This window comes from Chroicocephalus ridibundus, chromosome 6 (genome assembly GCF_963924245.1).
Source record: "Chroicocephalus ridibundus chromosome 6, bChrRid1.1, whole genome shotgun sequence".
Lineage (NCBI taxonomy): Eukaryota > Metazoa > Chordata > Aves > Charadriiformes > Laridae > Chroicocephalus > Chroicocephalus ridibundus.
Window position 1 is genome coordinate 12,119,766 of NC_086289.1, and position 22,099 is coordinate 12,141,864.

The 22,099-nt window shown below is 47.3% G+C and overlaps 1 protein-coding gene across 2 annotated transcripts in view; it reads left to right on the forward strand.

Annotated features, from left to right (window-relative positions):
- The window catches only part of XPNPEP1 (X-prolyl aminopeptidase 1), a 33,387-nt gene extending 24,499 nt beyond the window's left edge, over nt 1-8,888 (forward strand). Inside the window, exons 14-21 of one of the 2 annotated variants that reach the window (XM_063338414.1) lie at nt 86-163; nt 687-758; nt 2,544-2,604; nt 3,438-3,507; nt 4,665-4,838; nt 5,722-5,798; nt 6,529-6,627; nt 7,731-8,886. In XM_063338414.1, the coding sequence (XP_063194484.1) occupies nt 86-163; nt 687-758; nt 2,544-2,604; nt 3,438-3,507; nt 4,665-4,838; nt 5,722-5,798; nt 6,529-6,627; nt 7,731-7,856 (757 nt within the window). In that variant the 3' untranslated portion in view covers nt 7,857-8,886. Of the gene's footprint in view, nt 1-85; nt 164-686; nt 759-2,543; nt 2,605-3,437; nt 3,508-4,664; nt 4,839-5,721; nt 5,799-6,528; nt 6,628-7,730 lie in introns of both variants that reach the window. The other variant, XM_063338415.1, reaches the window with a different exon arrangement.
- The last annotated feature ends 13,211 nt before the right edge of the window (nt 8,889-22,099 follow it).

The window sequence follows — 22,099 nt, forward strand, 5'->3', positions numbered from 1 at the left end:
ATTGACGATGGGGCATTCCAGGTACCTCAGGTGCCTGGTGTGCTCCTCTGTTTTGTGCTGTAGTGATAACAATCTTTTCTTTCAGCCAACAGAAAGACTTTGTTGAATTGAGTTTTGCTACCATATCAAGCACAGGCCCAAATGGAGCCATCATTCACTACAAGTAAGAGAACCACAGTTTCTCCTTTCATCCTTCAGCAAACATAGTTGGAATGAGCTGTCTGGCCTCTTTGTGGAGTCACAACAGAGTACTCCAGGGCGATGTGGTCACTGTTGGTTGTCATCTTGCTTATTACACCAGAGCTTCCACACTTACTAAATAAAGATCTCTCCCTGCTGGCAGCATGTATGTATTATGATGGTGATCTGCTCAGGGGCCATAGAAAAGGGCTGTTTTTTGGGTGGAAGTCTGAGAAGGACAAGTATGCAGTGCAAACTGTTCTGAAATATGTCCAGAAACAGATGTTGAGGGTTTTGCTGGAAGCAACAAAGCTATTCTCTGTACTGTAGTGCTATTTACTGTAGACGAATACACTCCTCAGTATGATCCCTGGCTCAGCATGTGTGGGATTTCCATCACTGCCACAAGAAATCAGAGGTGACACATCCAAGCTTGCACTTAATATGATTTCTGGGCTGGAGACCTTGAAACTGTGGAACAAAAAAACTTGTGTTTAATTGAACAGGCCAGTTCCTGAGACCAACAGAACGCTGTCTGTGAATGAGATCTACCTCCTGGACTCAGGAGCGCAGTACAAGTGAGTGAGATGAATGGTGCTGAACTGCTACGTTTTCTGCTCCCGGTGACCACTTGCAGGGTCAGCTCACAGTTGCTGTGGCAAGCATAGCAATGTGTAGTTTTGAGCACAGTGCTGTTTCACGGAGAGCCTGCTTGTTGTATCCCCTCTGGAGGCAGTTAGTGGGATTCTGACTATAGCCAAGTGTATCAGTCAGTGGGTGACTGATCCATGACAGGCTCAGGACAGCGGACTAGGGCTGCTGACAAGCCTTATCTGGGGTAGGAGATCTAAAAGTGCAGTTCCCATCAGAGTCCCGTGACCAGCGTGATGGTAGCTGTGCTTTTGCTGGTGGTGCACGTTTCCATCTGCTGCAGCTCTGCTCACCTGGCGCATCGGTGTTAGAGCTGCAGGGAACAGGGAGCAGGCCTGACTGCCCTGGTTTAGCCTTGGGCTGCTTACACAACTGCCTGCACAGCCCAGTGAGGCACCTACCCTACCAGGATGCGAACAGATTTGACTGACGTTGAGGTCAGAAAAAGGTGGGGCAAAGGAGCAGGACAGTGCTGCCTTGTGGTTGTTCTCTGCCTTTCCAGACAGAGACTCAGAGGCGGGGTTTCTCATCTCAGTGGCCACTTAGTCTTCAGGTGTGTTTTTTGGGAAGGCGTCATGTCTGTTGACTCACTCAGTGTATTTTTGACAGTGCCATTTAGTGACCTCAATCTCTGCAGCTGTTTACTGTGGGTCTTTGACTCTACGGAAAATGAAAGAAGCGATGTTTTTAACCAGTGTAAATAGATGAGAACTGGCTTGTTCAGAAAGATGCAGGACAGACCTGGCTGCTCCTTTGAGATGAGCTTTGTCTTTGGAGCTATGCCTTTTTGTTGTGTCAGTCAGGAAAAGCTTTGAAAAGGAACCATACAGACATCCTTTGATAAGATTTTTACAAGGAGATCTTTTTTTTTTTTTTTTTTTTTTCCTCCCCTCTGATGGCCTAATTAACGATTTCCTTAGTGCCACTATGAAAAGCAGCCCTTTGAATACAATGTAAGCTGGACATCAATGGCATTGTGACAGGGATGCTCTGCTTGTCCCTGCTGAGAAGTTAAACCGTGAGTTCTTTGTGACCATGGCCTGTGTGTGCTGGGGAAGAGCGTAGGCACAGCAGTGTTTCAAAGGGAACTCATTATTTCAAGAGCCTCTCTGTTTTTGACAGCAGGCTCAAAATGGTATTTGTAGAAGGAACTTAGAGCCAGTTTCTGACGTCTCAGACTGACCCCTATCCAAATGCTGGATAACTTCTAGAGATCTTTGCACAAGACATCCTGAGGATGAAAGGGACACTCTACCCCCTTACACTTCCCTTTCCTGAGCTGGTAGCTGTCGTTTGTGCATAAGTATATATTTGTAAGTTGCTAATGAATCATTTTCTATGCAAATAGTCTAAATTTGGCCTTTTCTGTTCTGTTCTCAATGGGGTGGTACCAGTTGCTAAACCTCAAATTAGAATCGTTTTTATGAGCAGCTCAGATTCTAATTTGCGAGGAGCTTTGGGATGCTAATGGATGAAAGATAACATTTTGAATTGTAAGTCATTATTGCTACATCTGGGACACGTGTGTTCAAGAATTTTTGAGATTAGGAACTGTTACATCATCAGTCTTGTGTAGCACAGAGTAGATAACTTTACCCAGTTACGGGTTTGGTTGGTTTGCTGCCATGTGACTGGGTTTTCTGTGCATTCTCACTTGGATCTTTTTTTTCCCCCATCCCTTTGCTTCCTGCATCTTTGTTTCCATCTGGAAGAGATGGTACCACAGATGTGACCAGGACAATGCATTTTGGCACACCGTCAGCCTATGAAAAGGTAAGTTGGCATCTCAGTGTGGTTTCTGATCTCAGCCTTATTATTGGAGATACTTAAATTAGTAATGTGTCCTACTGCTATGTAGTCAAAGTGCTCTATCAAGTATCATTTATTTAATAATATGTGACAGCATTTTGATAAGACTGAGAAGGAGGCTGTCAGACTTCCAAAATATGAACTAAGTGATTTAGAAAATGACACCTTTCTATCTTAAAATGCACACCTTTTATCTGCAAAGTGATATGTCTCCTCTAAGAAATAATAAAATTGGCAGACTGAGGGTAAACATTACTGACTTGTCCAACATGGGAGTTAGGGAGTTTTAATTTAGTGCAAAGCTTAGTGTCTAATGCAAGGCTGCAATAGTGGTTTGTGTCTAGCGTACCATATCAAAAACCAGTCCCAGACTTAACTGAGAAGGTCCGTGTTGGAAATTCAGCAATGTAATTTTGTTTATTTTAGATTGCTTCTTTAATTAAAACTAATTTCATCATTATAGTTCACTCAGTGATGAAAATAGGCTGTGGGGTATGCTCAGGAAGTAAAACTACAGCCACAAAGAAAGTCAGTCACGTAGGTCAGGTGAATCCTGCTGCTAAGCCTGCAGTCTGAGTTTGTGACGCACTCTCCATGATTAGCAGAGAAAGATCTTCAGAGTAATTTAAACTCTTTCTGCTCATAGCTTGCTTTGACATTGCCAGCCATAGGAGATCATGAGCAAATCTTTCCAGATCCTTCAGAATTTGCTACTAGATGCAGTCTTTCTTTCCATTCCTGGGGAAGACAAAATGTTGCCTATCCCTGTTTGCTTATGCCACACATTTCTTTGGCAGGAATGCTTCACCTATGTTTTGAAGGGACATATAGCTGTGAGTGCAGCCATCTTCCCAAATGGAACCAAAGGTAGGTTGTTGAGTTGGAGTGTTTTTACTACCGCAGTGACCTCTGAAGAACCATTAAGTGGTCTGAGAGCAACACTGTGGTTGACAGGTCCAGATGTGTTGTTGACGTAACTGTCTGTGTCTGTTTCCATCAGAACATTTTGGATTCTGGATTACTGATGCCTTCTCTCTTGGCATCAACTAGTGCTGAAAATTCTGAGGGGGAAAGTCTGAAGGGTGTTCAGAGTGCTCTGGTTGGTGATAGTGACTTTCATCAATGGCACTCTGACACATCTGTGCACTTTCTGTGCTTGGAGGTTGTCTTTATGCTTTACTCATGGCCCTGTCAAAGTAAGAGGTCACTTCTCAGCTTCAAAAAGACTGGCTAATTCTCTTCTAGTTAAGGTGGAATCTCTTTTATGAGAGAGCAGCATGGGGAAATGACACACAAAGGAGCTGATTTTGTACAGGAGAAGCAGTGACATACACTCACCCCTGGTGAATTTGGTGCAGAACTATTTTCTCCCTGATCAGACACCTTACACAAAGATGCCCCTTTTTAGTTTTCTCCAGTTTGCATTCTTGGGTAAGTGAGGAAAAAGCAGCTGCATAGTGGTATGAGAAACCCCAACTGAAATTGGAGGGTTTCTGAACTTGGACGTATGGGCTTGGTGTTCACATGCAGGCAACAGAAATTCTCTGCATTCTGGTTGAAATAATCTTAAATAACTGGCCATCCAGGCAAGAAGTCTGGCTGATCAGTTCACCCAATACAGTTGGCAAGTTTTCTGCTTTCGGTTCATTTAGTGCAGCTACCTTTAAGAAAGGCACTGAATTCTCTGTGGGAGATTTACCACTAGATTCTTTCCTGAAAACCTCAGTGGAGCAAGCAGCAGTGCAATGTTTCTGTTACAGACCATCTTCTGAAGAGCTGTGTAACAGGAAAGAGAGAGGTGGGCTCTTTTGTTGAGAAGGGGCATGAATGTTGGATGTGCTAAATCTGACCTGTAACTTCCAACAATCCAATGACTTGCTTTCTTTGGTTGTTGGTGGGCTTTTTTTAGGGCATGGTGGTGGGTTTTTTTGCATGTTTTCCAAGTTTGAGCCGTCAGCATGATTATCAGCATCTCTGAGGGAGCCTGACTTGATCAAATTCTCTCTCTCCCTCTTGGCCTGCAGGTCACCTTCTAGATTCCTTTGCCCGCTCTGCCTTGTGGGATTGTGGTTTGGATTACCTGCATGGGACGGGACATGGAGTTGGCTCTTTCCTAAACGTACATGAGGGTCCTTGCGGCATTAGCTACAAAACCTTTGCAGACGAGCCCTTGGAGGCTGGCATGATCGTCTCTGATGGTATTTAGCATTGATGTTTCTCTCTGGTTACTGGGGGAGGACCCAAGCTCTTTAAGATGCAGAGGGAAGAAATCTGACAATGGTGTAAAGGAGAGGTGGGATCGTAAGCTCTAGTCCTGCCTCCTAGTTTGTTATTTTAATTGTCGTTTAAGCTCTCCACATAAAGACCCTCTGATTTTAGCTTTGACCTTCCATAAAGCACCTTTGCAGTCGAGTGCTACAGGCCTGCTTCCTGCTCTCTACAGCACAAACCTCAGCAGAGCTGTACTGCTGACCAGCCCAGCTCTGGCATGCTGCCTCCCTTTCTGCAGTGGAAGAGCTGGCTACAGTACAAGGTGGACACCAGGCTTTCAGGAGCTAATCCTGTCTTTGCTATGGGCTATTTGAGGCAGCTATTAAATCTTTACATGCCTTATTCTTCCAGTAGTAAATTAACAGCCTGCTGGGGTTTGCTGAGAGACTTACATTCCTTCAGGGCTGCAGAGTCCTCTCAGTGAGTCAGGGGAGCACTTTCTAAAGTAAGTATTTTGGGGAAGGGGTTACCCACCTGCCTTTCATAAAGACATTAATATTTTCAGAGGTTCTGGTATTTGGAACACATGTACTCTGTGTTCTCCCTTGATTTGGAAGGAGACTTTCTGAGCTCGAGGGCTGTCTGTCTTGTTTCTCCTCCCTTTGAGAACTTTTGCTGTCACCTTGCTCGGGGCTTCTGTGCAGATTAAGTTGAGTCAGAAATTTGTTTGCCTCTGTGGATGCCTGGTGTCAAGATGGCTTAGTGACTTCAGTGGACTAAAGCCATGGGGGGGAAGTCTGGCCATAGGGAATAAGTATTTGCTCACTGCAGCTATGTTGTGGCTTAGTTAATTACTGTCTGTTTCTGCAGAGCCTGGGTATTATGAAGATGGGTCCTTTGGGATCCGAATAGAAAATGTCGTCCTGGTGATTCCTGCCGAAACCAAGGTGAATGACCTACTCAAGATGCACCTTTCTATATGACTCACTGACTGTAAAAATTAAAGTTCTGGAACCTGAGGTGGGAACATGCTGCAGACAGTTGAATCCTACTCAAGACTCCTGGTCTCCAAAACCATGCTTTAGTGAAGATTGATTCTAAGTCTCCCTTGCTTGTGGGGGCACAGAAGACAGTTCTGCTTCTGCAGAGTTTCCATGGGTTGAAATGTGTATGAGAGCGCTGTTTTAAAATGTTTTCTGTCTGGATGTCAAAGACCAGAAGCATCTTTATTCGGCCTCTTAGAGTCATTGCTCTAGAGTTGGTTCATCTTCTCAAGTCAGGATTTTCTTCTTGGATAGAGAGTCCTTAGTGGCAGTAGAAACAAAACTACAGACAGATCTTGACTTTATAATTGCCAATCTGGCTGGGTTATGCTTTTAGAAATGCTAAACTGAAAATGACCATGTAGTCGTCAATCTGAGTCCTGTACAATTGTGACCTGGGACATGGCCTTTAAAAAGTGACCATTGAAAGAAAGAACTAAGGTTTATATTGAGATTCTTTGCTTGAGCTGTAAAGAAAAATGTTATTTTAAGTTGCTACCTTCTCATCTGAATGTTACATGGGTTGTTACATGAATGTTACATGTAGCGGCCACATGAACCAAGAAGTAAGTAAGTGCGATCTGGCCAGAGCTGTTTCTAAAAATTTACAACCCTGTTTGTCTTTCTGCTGCAGTACAATTTCAAAAACAGAGGGAGCCTGACCTTTGAACCGTTAACCCTGGTTCCAATTCAGACGAAAATGATTGATGTTAATTTGCTGACACAAAAAGAGGTAAGTGAAGCAGTAGGTTTGCATTGTCATCTTCGCAGTAGAACCAGCTTGTTCTGTTCTGTTTACAAGAACCACTGGCCTCTTCCATTTCATAGATTCAGAGAGCAATCCTGAGCAACCTGGCTTAATTTTAAACTTGATCCAGCTTTGAGTGGGAGGGTGGATGAGATGAACTCTCCAGAGGTTCTTCCAATCTAAATTATTCTGTGATGAAGGCAGCAAGAACCCCTCCGATGATGTTGTTTTGATAGTTCCCTTGATATGGTATTTGCTGCTATCATCTCTCCTCTTTTCCTACTCCTTAATTTCCTTCTGTTGGACTGTCATGCTGTCTCCCTGGAGACTTATGCTATTGACTGTCCTGTGTTGTCTATATCTACTTCTGACCAATCCCATTCAGCCACACCACGTTCTGCAGTGCATATGGACTCTGAGCAGACATCAGGGATATCTGCTCAGCAACATTTATTTACCGAATAGCATCATGCTCTAAACTTTCTGTTTAGGTCTCCCACTACCTTCACCGTGGTGTGTTTCATCCTGTTGTTCTACCATACCCTTATTTTGCCTCAGCCCATCCTCCTTTTCTGAACGATAATCCTGTTTGCATTTCCTTTTTCTGAAGAGGACTGTGACGAGTACCAAGGACTGTAGTAAGGTTACCTGTTCAGATCAGTTGGGCAACTTGTGTCTGAGGAGTGCATTGTTCAGTTACAAATTTGCAAAGGTATTTACTAGGCTGTGCCAAGGTAGCTGTTCTGATTTGCTAGAGGCAGTGATTTGCAGAGACTTCAAATACTCGTCAGCTGAACCGAACCTTGGCTCCTCTGAAAACCCAGGATGAATTGCTTCAGTTCCTACCCTCATCAAATTTACAAGTCACTTCCATATACGAGAGGTCTGTCTCTTTAGGGCCGGATCCCGTTCCAGCCTAACAGCTCAATCCCAAAGAGCACAAGGGCCTACAAATTGTCTTTGGCTGTATGCAACTTGTAAAAAAAAAAAAAAAAAAAAAAAAAAAAAAAAAAAAAAAAAAAAAAAAAAAAAAAACCCCAAAACCTTCTGTGCTTATGCTGAATGTCATACCCCCTCCCTTTCTCTAGTGTAACTGGGTGAACGACTACCATCAGAAGTGCAGGGAAGTAATTGGAGCGGAACTGGAGAGGCAAGGCCGGCACGAAGCTCTTCAGTGGCTCATCCGGGAGACAGAGCCTCTCGTCAGAGTTTAGTAGCACCGCAGTGTCTTCGGTGTGTGGAACATCAGGATCGCTTGGTGTCACAATAATCTATGTCTTCTTGGCCCTTGGCACCACTGGGAGAATGTTCTTCAGTAAACCTTTGGCAATCAGGAGGGGAATTTCATGTAGTGTTTCTCTTCCCCCAGCATGCGTGGGTAATGTTGGGGTAAGGAGGGTGACTAAACAGTTTTTCTGGGGGAGGGAAGGGGTTGAGAATAGAAAGCAAACAAAATAAATAAGCATGTTGCCTTTGAAACAGGGGTCTTATTGAAATAATTGTTCTAAGAGACAATACTGGAATATTTTATACTGTCTGGTTTTTCACTGTGAAAACTCAGTATTTTTGCATACTTGGGTTACAGTTAAGATGTTATCCACACAGCAGGACTGATTACTGAATAAAAATTTCCAACCCGCTGTTTGCTTGGTCTGCCTCCTCTTGCAGGCACTGACGTGTTGGGTTTGACAACTTGAAGAATAGCAAGAACTAGATAATTCCACCTCTATGTGAGCATCCAGTTCAGACAGTTGAAGAAATGTGCATAGGGCTGCCCTGTGCTAGGCGCTGGGCAGATGTTGTGGAGAGGCCTGACAGGAGCCTGTGACAAAGCCCCGTGCTTTGTGACAGATCGTGGGAGGGATGTGGTGACACGCAGCAGAGGTTTCTGTGCGCAGAGCACCCAGGCCAGTGCTTCTGACTGTTGTCATGACTTGCTGAGTACTTGTATAACCCGTGGCAGTGCAGGATGCGTGGGCAGTATCATGGAATTACAGCTCTTCCTGGACACAAGGCAATTATTAAGTTTAAAAAAAAAATGCATACAATGGACAAAAGAAGGCCTTCGTGCAGCTTTTGTTCAAAATCAGCCTGGCCTTGGCCACCAGGAGCCTTGCTCTGGAGTGCCAGGCAGCGCACCAAGACATCTAGTGGTTAAGTGAGCTGCTGCGGGTTAAGTAAGGAGAACTTCCCAGCCCTGAGCGGGAGTTCTCCGCTCTGCGGTCTTCTGAGAACCACTGTGTGCAGGCGCATCAAAGCGTTGTCCGTGATGTTAAACGATGGGCTAGGACAATGTTTACTAAAAGAAGCCGTCGTTCTGAACATTTACACTGAAAGCGTTTTGATCAAACTCAAGTTCAATATTAGATATGGAGCAACTGGGTAACAGCGACTCAAATTCCTGATATTTTAAAGAAATGCTCTGTGCAAATGGAAGTGTTTGTGTTGTATGTTGTATTTTCTTCCCCCCACCCCCAAGAAATTCTGAGAGGGAAATCTTAATCTCTGTGAAGTGGCGTGAAATTAGTATTTTCCTTAAGAGTTAATGGAAGTTGGAAGCAGTATCAGGCAGACAAACAGAAAAGGACAGGGAAGAGAAACAAAGTTGCCTCCTAGTGATGTTATTCAAGGAGGTGATAAAGCAAAAGTGCAGTAAGTGCTTTAAAAGGTCATTTTTCACACCCTGGCGTCTGCAAGTGGGTATATGTATTTGAAAATCCAAGTGGCTTCTCACCGCTGCCCGGAAGTTTTGGCTTTCATCTCAGCTGTGGCTGTGGGAAACCCAGCTCACGTCAACCCAGCCCACTGTGTCAGGTCTATGGGCTATCGACTAAGATCAGGGCAAACAGTTCTTCCAAGGTGCCCGTTGCCTCTGTAGGTGCTGACTGTGCCACAGCATCAAAGGGCACGCAGGGGCCTCTGAACGGGTTGTGCTGTGACGACAAACTGGCACTTTTCCAGCAAAAATTGATGTGTGTACGGTGAGGCTGAACGATGGGGAGCTGTCAGCCGAACGCCGCAGCCTCCCCGGCCGGGCGGGAAACCTGGAGGGCTGGAAGGTGGCTGCTCTCCGGAGTGATGGTGGTGATGGGGTGAAGTTCAAGCAGACGACTGCTGATCGCAAGGCAGCTGTGCTGCTGACCACAGAAGTTCCCAAGAATGGTGTCCCGGATGTCCTGGTGAAGACCCAGCCTGGGTAGGTCTCTCCTTAAACTCAAGGGCAAGTGTTTCCCATGGGAAGGCTGAAGAGGACGATTTCTACCAAACGGTAAAACAACAGCCAAGGAAGCTTTCGTCCTCTTGACCCAAAGCCACTGTGTTCGGCTTAGACACCTCCATGGGGAGCGGGGACGTGACACCGAATGCAATTTGCTGGGTTTAAATGGCCTTATTAGACCTTTTCCTCACCTCGATTCCCTGTTTACAGTCAGATGCCACCCTGGGGCCCTTCCCACCCTGATCCCAGAAATTCATTGCTCTTTCCCAAAATCCCCTACAGTGCGCAGGGACAGAGGTGGGGCAATACGGACTTGTCTCCTTCTCTAGGCACCAGCCCTGGGACCCTCAGCAGATACCTTCAGCCCTTCACTCCCCAGCTTGTCCCTTCGTGCCACCTTGACCCTGTGGGTTTTGTTCCAGGGGGTCTCTTACTGCGTTTCGGTGACGGCTGGGCGATCTTTACCCTTTTCTGAGATTTTGGCACCTCAGCAGAGGGAGATGGGGTGTTTCCCAGGGGACCGGGGGGTGGCTGACACACATTCCTAACTCTGAGGCGTTTCTCTCTCTCTGCCTATTTAGTAAAACCCAACTCATTTTTTGCCCTTTCCTGTCTGAGCTTCAGGTTTCCAATGGAAATTAAACTTCGCTTCTTTGTTTTTCCTTTTTCTTTCAGGTTTTGATTACTTTCATCAGTGCCTGCTTTCCCTGGGTGGTCTCTCCCTTAATTTCTCCTGGTGGAAGGAAAGAATTAAGGAAGAAAGGAACAAGAAAAAGAACGAACGGAAAACAAATTTCTGTCAGGTTTGGGTTTTATTTTTGTGTCAGTGCCATCCACAGAAATGACCATAAAATTATGCTGCTCAAGTGAAAATTATGATTTTATTTGATTTTTTTTTTTAATATATATATTTTCTTTCCCTAGAGGCTTTTTTCATCATTGTTGTGGGAAGGAAGGGGCATTTTCAGTAACAACATGCTTAATGGTTTATTTTCAAGCCATTCAGGTTTGCAGTATTTTTAAGCCAGTGGGTGTCTCACAGTTTTAGACGATGCTGCAAAGCACCTTTCTGCCCGTACGCAGTCCCTCTTACGGGGTGCTCGCTGGGGTAAGCCCGGCTGGTCCCGTCACTTCATCCAGCCCAGGAGCTCGGCGGTAGTTGTACCTCACCACCACCACCTGGTCCTATTTCTACCCACGGGACAGGAGTTCAGCAAACGCCAACCATAATCAAGGTCCCTATGACCACCCTGATTTATGTCATTAGACCACACTTCCCTCACTGTCCCCCGCCCAGCTGTTTGTCAACGTTTGTGCTAGAAATCTCTAGCTATGCTGTTACTGTGTCTGGGGGCTATGAAATTCTCTGTTTCCCTTGGAATAAAAATGTTACAGCAGGAGACAGACCCTATTTTTCAGTGACGAAAATCCACGTTGGCTTTACCGTTCAATCACGAGTCATGACGTGTGCGTTGGCAATGTGCCTCCTGGTGTACAAGGCTTTTGAGGCAAATAGACCATTTCTCCTTGAGCAGAGGGATTCATATTCATTCATCACCACCAACAAATGTTCCTTCTCTTCATACGGCTGGTGACTGCCTGCCTTCTCCACAGCCACCCCTCCTTCCTCAGTCTGAGGGTACTACCTTAAGTGTGCCTGGCAGCAGTGAAATCCAGTAGTTTTTTAACTTAAATGGCTCATAACTCACCTGTAATGGAAACCCCACTACTGTTCGTGTGACTATTAAACCCATCGCTTTCCACGACAGCTACTGGAGCAAGTTTTTGATTTACAGCCCAGCCTTAGAAAGAAAAAGAAAACTTCTGAGGACATCGCTGCTGAGGGCCTCCTCAGCAAATCATCAAACCTGCCTGATGTTTGAGCTGCACACAGTGAATTGACTGCCCAGAAACGATGAGGGGCTGGGGTGTGTTGTGGGGTACAGGTGCTTATTCCTCTGGTTCCTTCAGCAGATAGCAACAGTGAGAGCCAGGTGGTTGGAGCAGCCAAATATTAAAGCTCTCCTGGGGATCAGGAGATGACATCTTTCCTTTGCTACTCCTCTGTCACATGGTGCTCTGAGGGGTCTCCTCTGGGCGGTGTGTGGCTGAGGATAGCATGGAGGACACCTGCATTTTGGAAGATGCTCATGAGAGGCTGAATGAGGCTCCTCAGTCATTCAGGCAGCTGTCTAAAAAACATCTGCTTCTTGGCACCCAATGCCAAGAAGGGTGCCAAGAGAGGACCTGTCGTTGTCCCACACCGTCTCCTTTTTGCTCTCAGCGGGGGTGGGTTGGCTCCTGGCGCTATGGACTATTGCCATTTATTTTTGCTGACTTGTCGCAATTCACACCTCATTCCCAGAGTCCTCTGTCTTCTTTTTGGTGAAGGAACTGCAGGCCTGAGCATCTGGTGGAGGTGTCTGGAGATCAGGAGTTAAATACGTTGCATGGTGTCACTGCCCTCAGCTTGTTTTACATGATTAGGACAAAACTCCCCATGGCTTTGGATGTAATAAGAAAAAAAAAAAAGAAACAAGAGCCTCTGGAGGGTAGAAATATGAACTGGGTTAGTGCTTAATTAAGTTGCCTATTAACAGTTGTGTAGCAGCCTGGAAGAATTTTAATGTACCAATTAAAGCATGGAGCTATCTCCTCGGCTTTCCACCACCTCTGGGGATGCTGTCAAGAATGGGGAGGCTGCAGATCAAGTGCTGTTTATTTTGCTCCTTCCAGCTTATTAAAAGTCATTCTAAATTTGGGATGTGGCGGATGCCCATGGACATGTTTGTTTCCGCAAGGCAGCGGAGTGACGTCTGTCTGCTGAAGATTAGCATGGGAAAGAAATGGGACCATAATGCCGTCTGATCCCATAAACCCCCTCCTGTTTCTTAACGGTTTCTGTGTTGCTGCACGAAGAGGAAAGGGTTGGCAGGGTGGCTCCGTGCTGATGGTGGGGTGGTTGGTTTGGGCACATACAGCCTGGACAGCCGGTGTGGGCTCACAGCACACGTTTGGAAGGGACATGATGAGTTATCCTGCCTGTCTGCTGGCTGTCCCGTCACTGTCTCCCACCACCCTTCAGGAGCTTGTCCAGCTCCATTGTAAGCAGCAAGTGTGGGAGTGTCCCCCATCAGGTGAGGTGGTTGGAGAGCATTGCTGCCCTGATGACTAGGAACCTTCTGATTGACAGACAGAAGATACTTGAGGCCATTTTAGAGCCGTTTGCTCAAATCGCTCTTTTTCCCTGGTTGTTTACCCTCCTGAGCACGCTGCGGAGGAGCAGTTCTACCTCCTCCTTCTGACCAGCCAAACAAGCTGACCTTGTCTGATTGCTGCACCCGAGGCCCTGCTCATCCTTCTTCCTCCAGGAGGAGCTTGTGAGAGGACTCATTAGCAAAACCAGATGGGCTTTAACCATGACATTCCATGAGAGCTGGCTTTTTGGAAGAAGAGGAAGAAATCTAACCCCAGGGTTGGTATGTCATGTTATGTTCTTGGTCACATGTAACGTATCTTGAATTGGGACAAGCCAAGCTCAGCCACAGTGCACTAAAAAGAAAAGACTGAGCAGAAAGGGCAGATGAAACCTCTCTGTCTGGTGGAGAAGGGGCTTAAGGACAACAGGAGCCATCAGCCTCCTCTCTTCCAAACAGCACATGGTCTGGACACCTCCACGGTGTCTCTTGGAGAAGGGGGAAGGCTGCAGAGGGAAACGGCTCAGGAGCGTGCCCAGGAGGAGGGGAAGGGCAGCTGGATTGCTTCAGCCCTCAGCAAGATGTCAGGGTGATGGGGCCTCTGTGGACACGTGTCCCTGGCACTTCGGATGGGAAACAAACAGCTTTCCAGCCACAGGCCTTTGCGATGGGCTTGGCCAGGGGGACAGGGACACTGGTGGGATGGTCTGAGGGAGATTCATGGTGAACAACCCTGCTGATGGACAGGTTGGTCTGTGCGAGCACCTGTCTTCTGCTGGCTGCTCAGGCCAAGGCTGCAGGCAGAGGGCAGGAGGGGCAGTAGCAGGGTTTAGAAACTGGAGTCAGGAAAATGTAAAGATGGGGGTCTGAACTCCTCTAACAAGCCTTCAGCCTGATGAAGAGGGGGCTCCATCCCTCCCGACTCCCAGCCCAGGGCTTGATCCAGGGGTGAATGTTAGTGCACGTAACACTGATGGTGACCCTGACCACAAACACGCAGGGAGCACACAGACCCGGCAGAGAGCAGCCTAAGTAATATCAACAGACAGAAATAAACCCTGTTTTTTTTTTTTTTTTTTCAATTTAAATTTCTTCAATTTTACTGGCCTGAGGGCTGGTGAAGGCTGCAGGGGAGTTTGGTTCCTCGGGGCTGGCCATCACCAGCTCTCCTGGGAACATGGGCTCCTGGCACACGGGGCTGCCCTGCTCCCGTGATGCACCATCTGCAAAGCAATTTCCACGCTCAGATGGCCTTTGAAGAAAAAAAAAATCCAATCTCATCTTTCATCCATTTTTCATGTACCTGCCAGGGGCTTGCTCTGGCTCCTGGTGTTGTGGGAGCCTTTTGCCCGCAGGGCCTGAAGGTGGGTGTCCCCCCCATGCATGCCCAGCTGCCAGCCCTTTCTCAGCAGTCGCTGGGGCAGTTGGTAGGGGCTGGCAACAGGCGAACACAGAGCCTGGTCCCTGCAACTGATCCTGTTTAAAAACCGGTCTGGGGCCAGCATGTTGTAAACATCTCCCAAAACAGAGCATTAACCAGCTAGAGATGGTCTACCGTGAGCTTTCGATGTGCCCCCCATCCCTTCAGCATCATGACCAGCAGCCCTGGCTGGGTGTCTCCGGAGCTGGAGCAAGTCCCTCTGTGCCTCCTCTCTCCCGCGCAGCTGCTGCCCTCCCCTCCGCGGTGGCAGGGGACACGGCGAGCGTCCTTCGCTTCCATTTGCATTTGGAGCACATCTTCCGATAAACACCACCACGTTCCTCTTGAGGTTCGAATAGAAAATGAGCTGGGGAATTTCAGATGAAGGTAGCATTAGCTCGGAGTGCCACGGACTTCTAGGAGGGGATTTAAGGAGCTTGGAGTGGTAGTGAGAATATCTGCTCAAATCCAAACAGGCAGCTCGGTAAGTGCAAAGTTGAGGAAAGTGTCCTCTTCCCCTTGTATGCTATTAATATTTAGGGCCGGGCTTCAATTATTCATTCCTTCAGGGTGTGCTTTTATCATCTCAGTGCTACAGGATTAGCTTGTGCACCTTCTCTGGGCACTCAGAAAAGACCTTTTCATAAGATTTGCGAAATTTCATATCTGAGAGGCCTTTTGCAAGCAAAATATATGCCGTGCCATTAGTCAGAAAAAACAAATTCTTCCCTATCAGCACCTGCAGCTTCTTTAAGACCCCACAGAGCTGAGCCTTAGTAGATGCACAGGATCAGGCCTTGGCTGGAGACAGGATAATCCAGCGCGGCTTGACGAGAGGTTGGGCCCATTCTTTCTTTTTTTTTTTTTATACAAGAACAAGGAGATATTTAATGATATTAGATAGACCCAGACCAGCTCCCATACGCATCCATGGCCCTTGGCACAGCCGGCTTGTTTGTCTGACCTGTGGACAAATTAAATACTCCAAATTATTGACATCTGCGCTATAAATACCTGACTTGTTAATAGCCCCCCTTCCTGCTGGGTCGCAAAGCCTGGCAGTCAGTTTGCTAAAATGGGAATAATCAGATTACATGTTTCTGAGCACAGCTTCATCAGGGCAGGGGCTGGGAAGAGTTCTATTTTATTTGCCCAAATATTCTTTTTATTTCATTAAGTAAAGCCACCCATGGAATTAACGTTCCCTTCCTCCCTTCAGGAGCCCGAGCGCCTCCGGGAGCTCAACACCGCAGCAGTCACTGCGATTTCAGAGTTGGGCAAAACAAGGGATAAAGAAGAAATCTTCTTTTTTCTGCCTTTAGAAAATATTTTGTGAGGTTATTTTGTTCTGGGGTGAGATGATAAGGCCGTGATAAGATCATGAAAAGTTTTGCTAACCAAAAGCCTGGAAAAATTATTGAGCCAAAAAAGTGACATCCATCAAACCACTTAATTTTCATTGTTTTAGAAGATGTTTTGTAAACGCTGGCAATTCTAGTTAAACTTAAAAGATTGGATTAATTTTTAAAGCAAAAAAAAATTAAGTGGAAGTCGGGAGTTTTCCATTTAGAACTTGTTGGAACAGGGCAGTATGACAATTTTTGAAACTGTGTTAAAATATTTTTTGACATAAACCTGATGAAACCCGGTCCTAATCCCTTGTGCAGATTGCAATTTGAAGAACTCGAATTTTTCAGATAAGAAGCACAAAACCATAAAAACCCCCCGAAGTCAAGCATTTTGCTGAAAAACTCCTGCTGCAGTGATTGCACTTCTCCCGAGAAACAGGAGTAGCAGCTAAGAGGCGTTGAGCTGCGTGTTCATCCCATCAAACAGAGCTGATGCCTGCTGTTTGCTCTCCGTAGGCAGTGGAGAGACAGAGGTGACCCCAGAAATGACGTAGCGTACTTGTGAGGTGGAGTGTCCTTTTGGGGTTAGGTCCTTCTCCATTGACGTGGCAAGCACAGAGGGCTTCTCTCTCAGCCACCTCAGGCACTTGGTTACAGCTGGGTGGAATAAACCCGTTTGCAAGTGGCAAGGCTCAGGATTGACGTGCCAACCCCTCCTTCACTTTGGGCGATGCTTCCCACTTAGGACCTTGACTGACCCCCTTCTGGGAGAAATGCTGCAATCACTTCCAAAGCGATCACATCATTTACAAAATTCTCAACTATTTGGATATAAAAAATTGTTTCGAATCCAAACCGACGGCACTGGGCAGGGCTGAATCAATCAGATTTTGAACACAGCTGGATGAAAAATGCTACGGTAAGCATGAGGTGAGCAGCTTGGTGGACCACACTGGTGGCTAGTGGCCATTTGGGCATCCTCACTGGTGCTGAGACCTGCTGTGGCATCCGTGGGCAGGCAGCACTGTAGTCCAGTACAGACTGGTGAGCAAACTGCATCCCACCTCTGCTACCCACTGCCGAGCTATGGTAACATGTGTTTCTTTAACCTCTTGTCTAGATTATGGCAAGGCAGTTTAAAAGGACTCGCCGCCCGGAGCAGGGACGTCAGGTGCTGTTACTGTCTTTGGGTTTCCCACGGGGGAAGGAGAACAAGGGTTTCCACTTGGCAGAGCAAATAACCCCGGACATTGACGCTTTTGCGTTTCCCTCGCTGAAGGCCGTGGGTAGCGGTACCTGGGCGCCTTGCCGTGCGGGGGATGTGACAGGGATGTCTCGTGGAGTTAAGTGCTCCTCGCCGCTCGCCAGTCAGGTGGCATTGCCTTGCTCCTGCCGCAGAGCAGAGGTGACAGGAGGCAGGTGTCTGGGCTGTTGCTTAAAAAATAGCTGTTCTCCGCAAAACCACTGTCTAAAGATGCTTTTTATCATTACCACAGGAGCAAAGTTGGCTGTTTCCATAACACCGTAATGCAAACATCATGTGTTCTGTAGAATCATAGAATGATTCGCATTAAAAGGGACCTTAAAGATCATCTAGTTCCACCCCCCTGCCCTGGGCAGGGACACCTCCCACCAGACCAGGCTGCTCAAAGCCCCGTCCAGCCTGGCCTTGAACACCCCCAGGGATGGGGCAGCCACAGCTTCTCTGGGCAACCTGTTCCAGTGTCTCACCACCCTCACAGTAAAGAATTTCACCCTAATATCTAATTTTTTGCTGTTTGCCCCACAGCAAGCAGCGAGTCAGCAACACAAGCTCCTTCCTGGGCAGGAAACAACAGGTAAGACTGTCGCTATTTTGGGATAACCAGGCCCTTCCGAAGCCAGGCTGAAATGTAACATCTCCTGCAAAAAGCTCCCCTGAAAGCATTGTTAGTTGTGACAGTGTGAGCAGCCTGACGGAGAGACACCCAGCTCCCTTGCCCTTCCCCGCAGGGTCTTTCCACCAAAAGCTGCAGACCCAGTTTATATTAAAGGCTCAGCATGGCTACAAGGAGGCTCAGTAGGACTCAATTTTTAATTGTGAAATAGTGATAGAGACAGCTTTTTTTTGCGCGCTGCCTCTTGCTCCTGCAGCACCGGTTATAATTTCTTATAGACTCTGGATTTTGCGGGCGACCCCAGCTGAGCACCAGGGAGGTGCTGGCATTAAAGAGGGGGCACCACATGTCCCGAGACAGGGGGGGAGAGCAGGAGTGGTAACTGGCAGTAAATCCTGACAACCAGAAATTAATGTTGCTTTTAACTGTCAACTCCCAGTAAAAATAAACCTTGAATCCTACCAGCCCCAGCTGTAATCTCACACAGACCTTGCTTTAACCGTTGGCTGAGCGCACTGCGCTCTGCTTCTGTCTGGAAGAGGACGGCGTAACGCCCGTCTGCCTCATTAAACCTGGTGTGGGCTGAAAGGTGGAGATGATGCGAATCCAACACTCTATCAAGGGACACCGGCACTGCCAAAGTGTGGGCTGTCCTCAGGGAACAGCCTTGGCCGGGACCAACCCCACTAGTATCAACGTGGTCCTACCACTTCTGGGATGGAAGATGGGCTCCAGGGCAGGGTTCGCCCACCTGTAGTCTCCCTCCTGAGTGGTGTGAGCTGTCTTAAGAAGAGCTGGGACACCCGTCTTTTCCTGAGCCTGAAGACATGAAGTTATCTTGCAACACGCAGGCTGTTGTGCGTGATCTGGATAAATGGTAAAGCTCCTGAAAAAGCGGGATGCTTTTCTGCAAGGGCAGAAAAGTACTAATAATAGTACGGAGGGGGCTCTCTAGAAGAAAGCGTTGTGGCTCCATTTACTCAGTTCTCTGTGTACGGAGGGACATCACTCACTTGATCACAGGTCGAACCGTCTTTGTAGGTTGAAATATCCGGGACACAGTTAGACCTACAGCAGGAGAAGAGGGTGAGTTCCCAACATAGGGTGGAAGAACTGTAAAAATCCAGAAATGATCCAGCTGCTGAATCACGAGAAAGACAGGCAGTGGCACTGGAAAAGCCGCAGTCACAACTAAGCCGGTAATGACCCTGCAGTAGAGCAGGTTCCCATTACCTTTAAAGAAGAAAATAAGTGAGCTTTATGCTGCTATGGTCAAGCGTTTAAAAGTGCATTTCATAAAGATAGAATTTCTAATACAAGCCATCCCACCATTAATAACAGTCTGCCTAGCGTTAGCAATTGTACCGCAGACGCATGATTTTGCCAGTTTTGGAACATCAGCAAATTTAGTTTTAATCTGGTGTAGAGCTAGAAATAGTCACTGTAAGGATGATACTGTTTTGCATTCATTGCACTTATTGACTTGAGGAAACTAGCAAGCATTAATTTAAAGTATTTAATGCAGGAACATGCAAATGCAAAGGCTGTATGGAAGCACATAAACCATGTGTTGTAGAACTGGAGTTTGGTTCCTCGGTTTCCCTGGGTTCCCTGGGTTCACCACCTCCCAGCAAGCCTTCTGTGCACAGGGAGAGAGGACGGTCTGAAGCAAAACTGCTGGTACCGGTGAACAATCCAAGATGGGTTTGGGCTTGGCACTCAGCTACCTGGGTGTCAGAAACCCAGCAAAGAGGGAGACCTACAGGTGGTGGTGGGCAGTGGGCAGGACATGAGATCCTGGCCAGGTGGGTCAGTGTGGTCCAGAGACTTCATAGAATCACAGAATGGTTTGGGTTGGAAGGGACCTTAGAGATCACCCAGTTCCAACCCCCCTGCCCTGGGCAGGGACACCTCCCACTAGCCCAGGCTGCTCAAAGCCCCATCCAGCCTGGCCTTGAACACCTCCAGGGATGGGGCATCCACAAGAGGCCTGAAACATCCTACCCAAAGGGAGTGCAGGGGGGCTTCTTGTATGAGGAAGGCAGCGTGACCTACCCCTGCTCCATACGTTGCACATTAAACAAGACTCTCAGCTACCCGTGACATTTTGCACAGCACTTGACAGTGTGAAAGTGCTTTTAGAAGAGAGGGAACAGCCCAGGGAGATGAGCCTTTCCACAGCCGCCCTCGTTTGCTGGAGAACGGTCAAGGGACCCATGCGAGCTCTGCCCTAGTGAATGGGGCAGGAGCAGATTCAAGCCCAGCACAAATTGCTCTCAATTATCGCCTCTCCCCCAGGCTCAGGATGACTTTTGGGAAGATGACAGCTGTAAGGCCCCTCCGTCTCACTGGGGAGCCCCCACAATGCTGCCATAAAGAAGCCACTGTAGAGATTTGCTCTGCCCTTCAGAGAACCAAACATTGGCTTGGTCCGTAACACACACATCCCAGCTGGCAAAGACAAACTGCATCATTAAGACAATAGAAACAGTAAGTGTACAGAGAAACATGGAAAAATGACTCCGAGATGCGCTCACATTTTATACATTTACTGGGATAAAACCTCAGGTCTATAATATTAAATCAGAATGTCAAAGAGATAGCTTATGCTAATTTAATTAAAGGCAGCATCCTGGTGCACATGGGTGAGGAGCTGAATTAATATTGTGCACCACCCACTAATTTTGCCTGCTGTGGATGTGCTTAGTCTGGGACATCCTGATGCGCTCACGGCTCTATTTGTTTTTCTGGACAGGATGAGTACCCCAGCCCACTCTACGAAAATTTGGCAGGGGCAAATGTTACGCTTTTCAGTCCCAAAGCTGGCAAACTCTGTGTAAGTGTCATCTCTGGGCACCCGGGCACCAATTCATCCATCTGTGCTAGAGAGGTAGGAGTCCTTGCCCGCGTTTATTTCCCATGGGGAAGTAAACTTCAGTTCTTCTTTCCCAGCTTGGGAAAAGGGAGAACAGGCAATTAAAACATTGTTGGGTAAAACCTGGTACCAGTCCATGATATTGATTTCACACTTGGATTTTCAAACCCTCTCACAAGAAGCTGTTTGAATGCTTTTGCCCTCTGCAAATCAGGCAAGGAACCCGCGTCCATTGCAGATGGAGCTACACAGTTTGGGGCTGAAGCCGTAGCCTAAATTTGAGCCCGTCAGAGTCAAAGGCAGTCTGTCTGTCTGTCTGTTCGCTTCAGCGGGGCGCCAGCTCTCTGCTCCAAAGTGCTCGGTGGTTAAGGGTGCCAAGAAAGCGGAGAGTTTCATTACTAACTGGGGATTGTGGAGGGAAGCGCATCTCTGAGGGGGTGAGGATTGCCTTGCTGCGGAATCAGGCTGTCATTATAAGCAGGACTGGATGCAGTTTTAATGTGAAGAAAGTAAAATAGGAATAAATTGCAGCGCAGAGTTTCGTCTTAATGCTCTTTTTCCAGGCAGAGGAAGTGCTAAGCACGAGCGCGCTGAATGGGCAGCGGAGCTCTAACACTGCGGTAATACCTTCTGCTGGTGAGTAATGAGAAGAGAAAAGCACTCGCTGGGCGGCACTTGTAACTCCTCGCTGTTAGGCTAAAAGCGGCATATGGAGCGTGTGAGTGCCTTCGCGAAGAAAACTGCTTGTGTGCGGAGGTGTCTGTGTTCTGCAGCACACGCAGGCGCTTGGTGACGAGGCCAGCTCTGCCCGTTAGCGATGAACATACCCAAAATAGTTATTGTGGGGCAAAAGTACCCAGTCCCACTCGAGGTGACAAGACTGAGCTCTTAGAGAGTCCAGGTGTCAGGGAGGAGGAAGGAGCATTGCCGCCACCCGGGATATTCAGACAGGACCTTTCTGGAGCGTGTCACACTGAAACACAAGCAGCTCCGTTGGCATGGTCTGTATAAAAGGTGCTTCCACCGAGCGTGCGGAGCCACCATCCTCACTGGTTTATAAAGGGACACCGTGCTGCTCCCTCGTAGCGCCGGTGGAAAGCTCACGCCCTGCCCTCTGAAAGGGGGCAGCTGCAAACATCTGTATTCTGCGAACCGCAGGACTGGGAGGCAGACTTTTCTTCTTCCATTAAAGCTGAGCTCCGCAGATGACAAACACCTGTTTACGAGAGCTGGGAAAAACTAAGATGCCAAACTAGGCATGAAATCTGCAATAGTTAGGACTTGGATTTGCACTTAGTTCTGCTTCTCGCTGAAGGGCATGAATGAAGCAAGTTAATAACTTACTTGCCTGAGGAGTATGTCATGTCAGACCCCCAGAGGAGTTGGAAGGACTGCTCTCACCCCTTGAAATTTCCCGCTGGCTACCGGGTATTCTTTTATCATCACACTTTCAAGTGAAAACACTCTACATTTTTTCTCTATGACTGTATTGCGGAACAAGACTTGGGAATGACCTGAATTG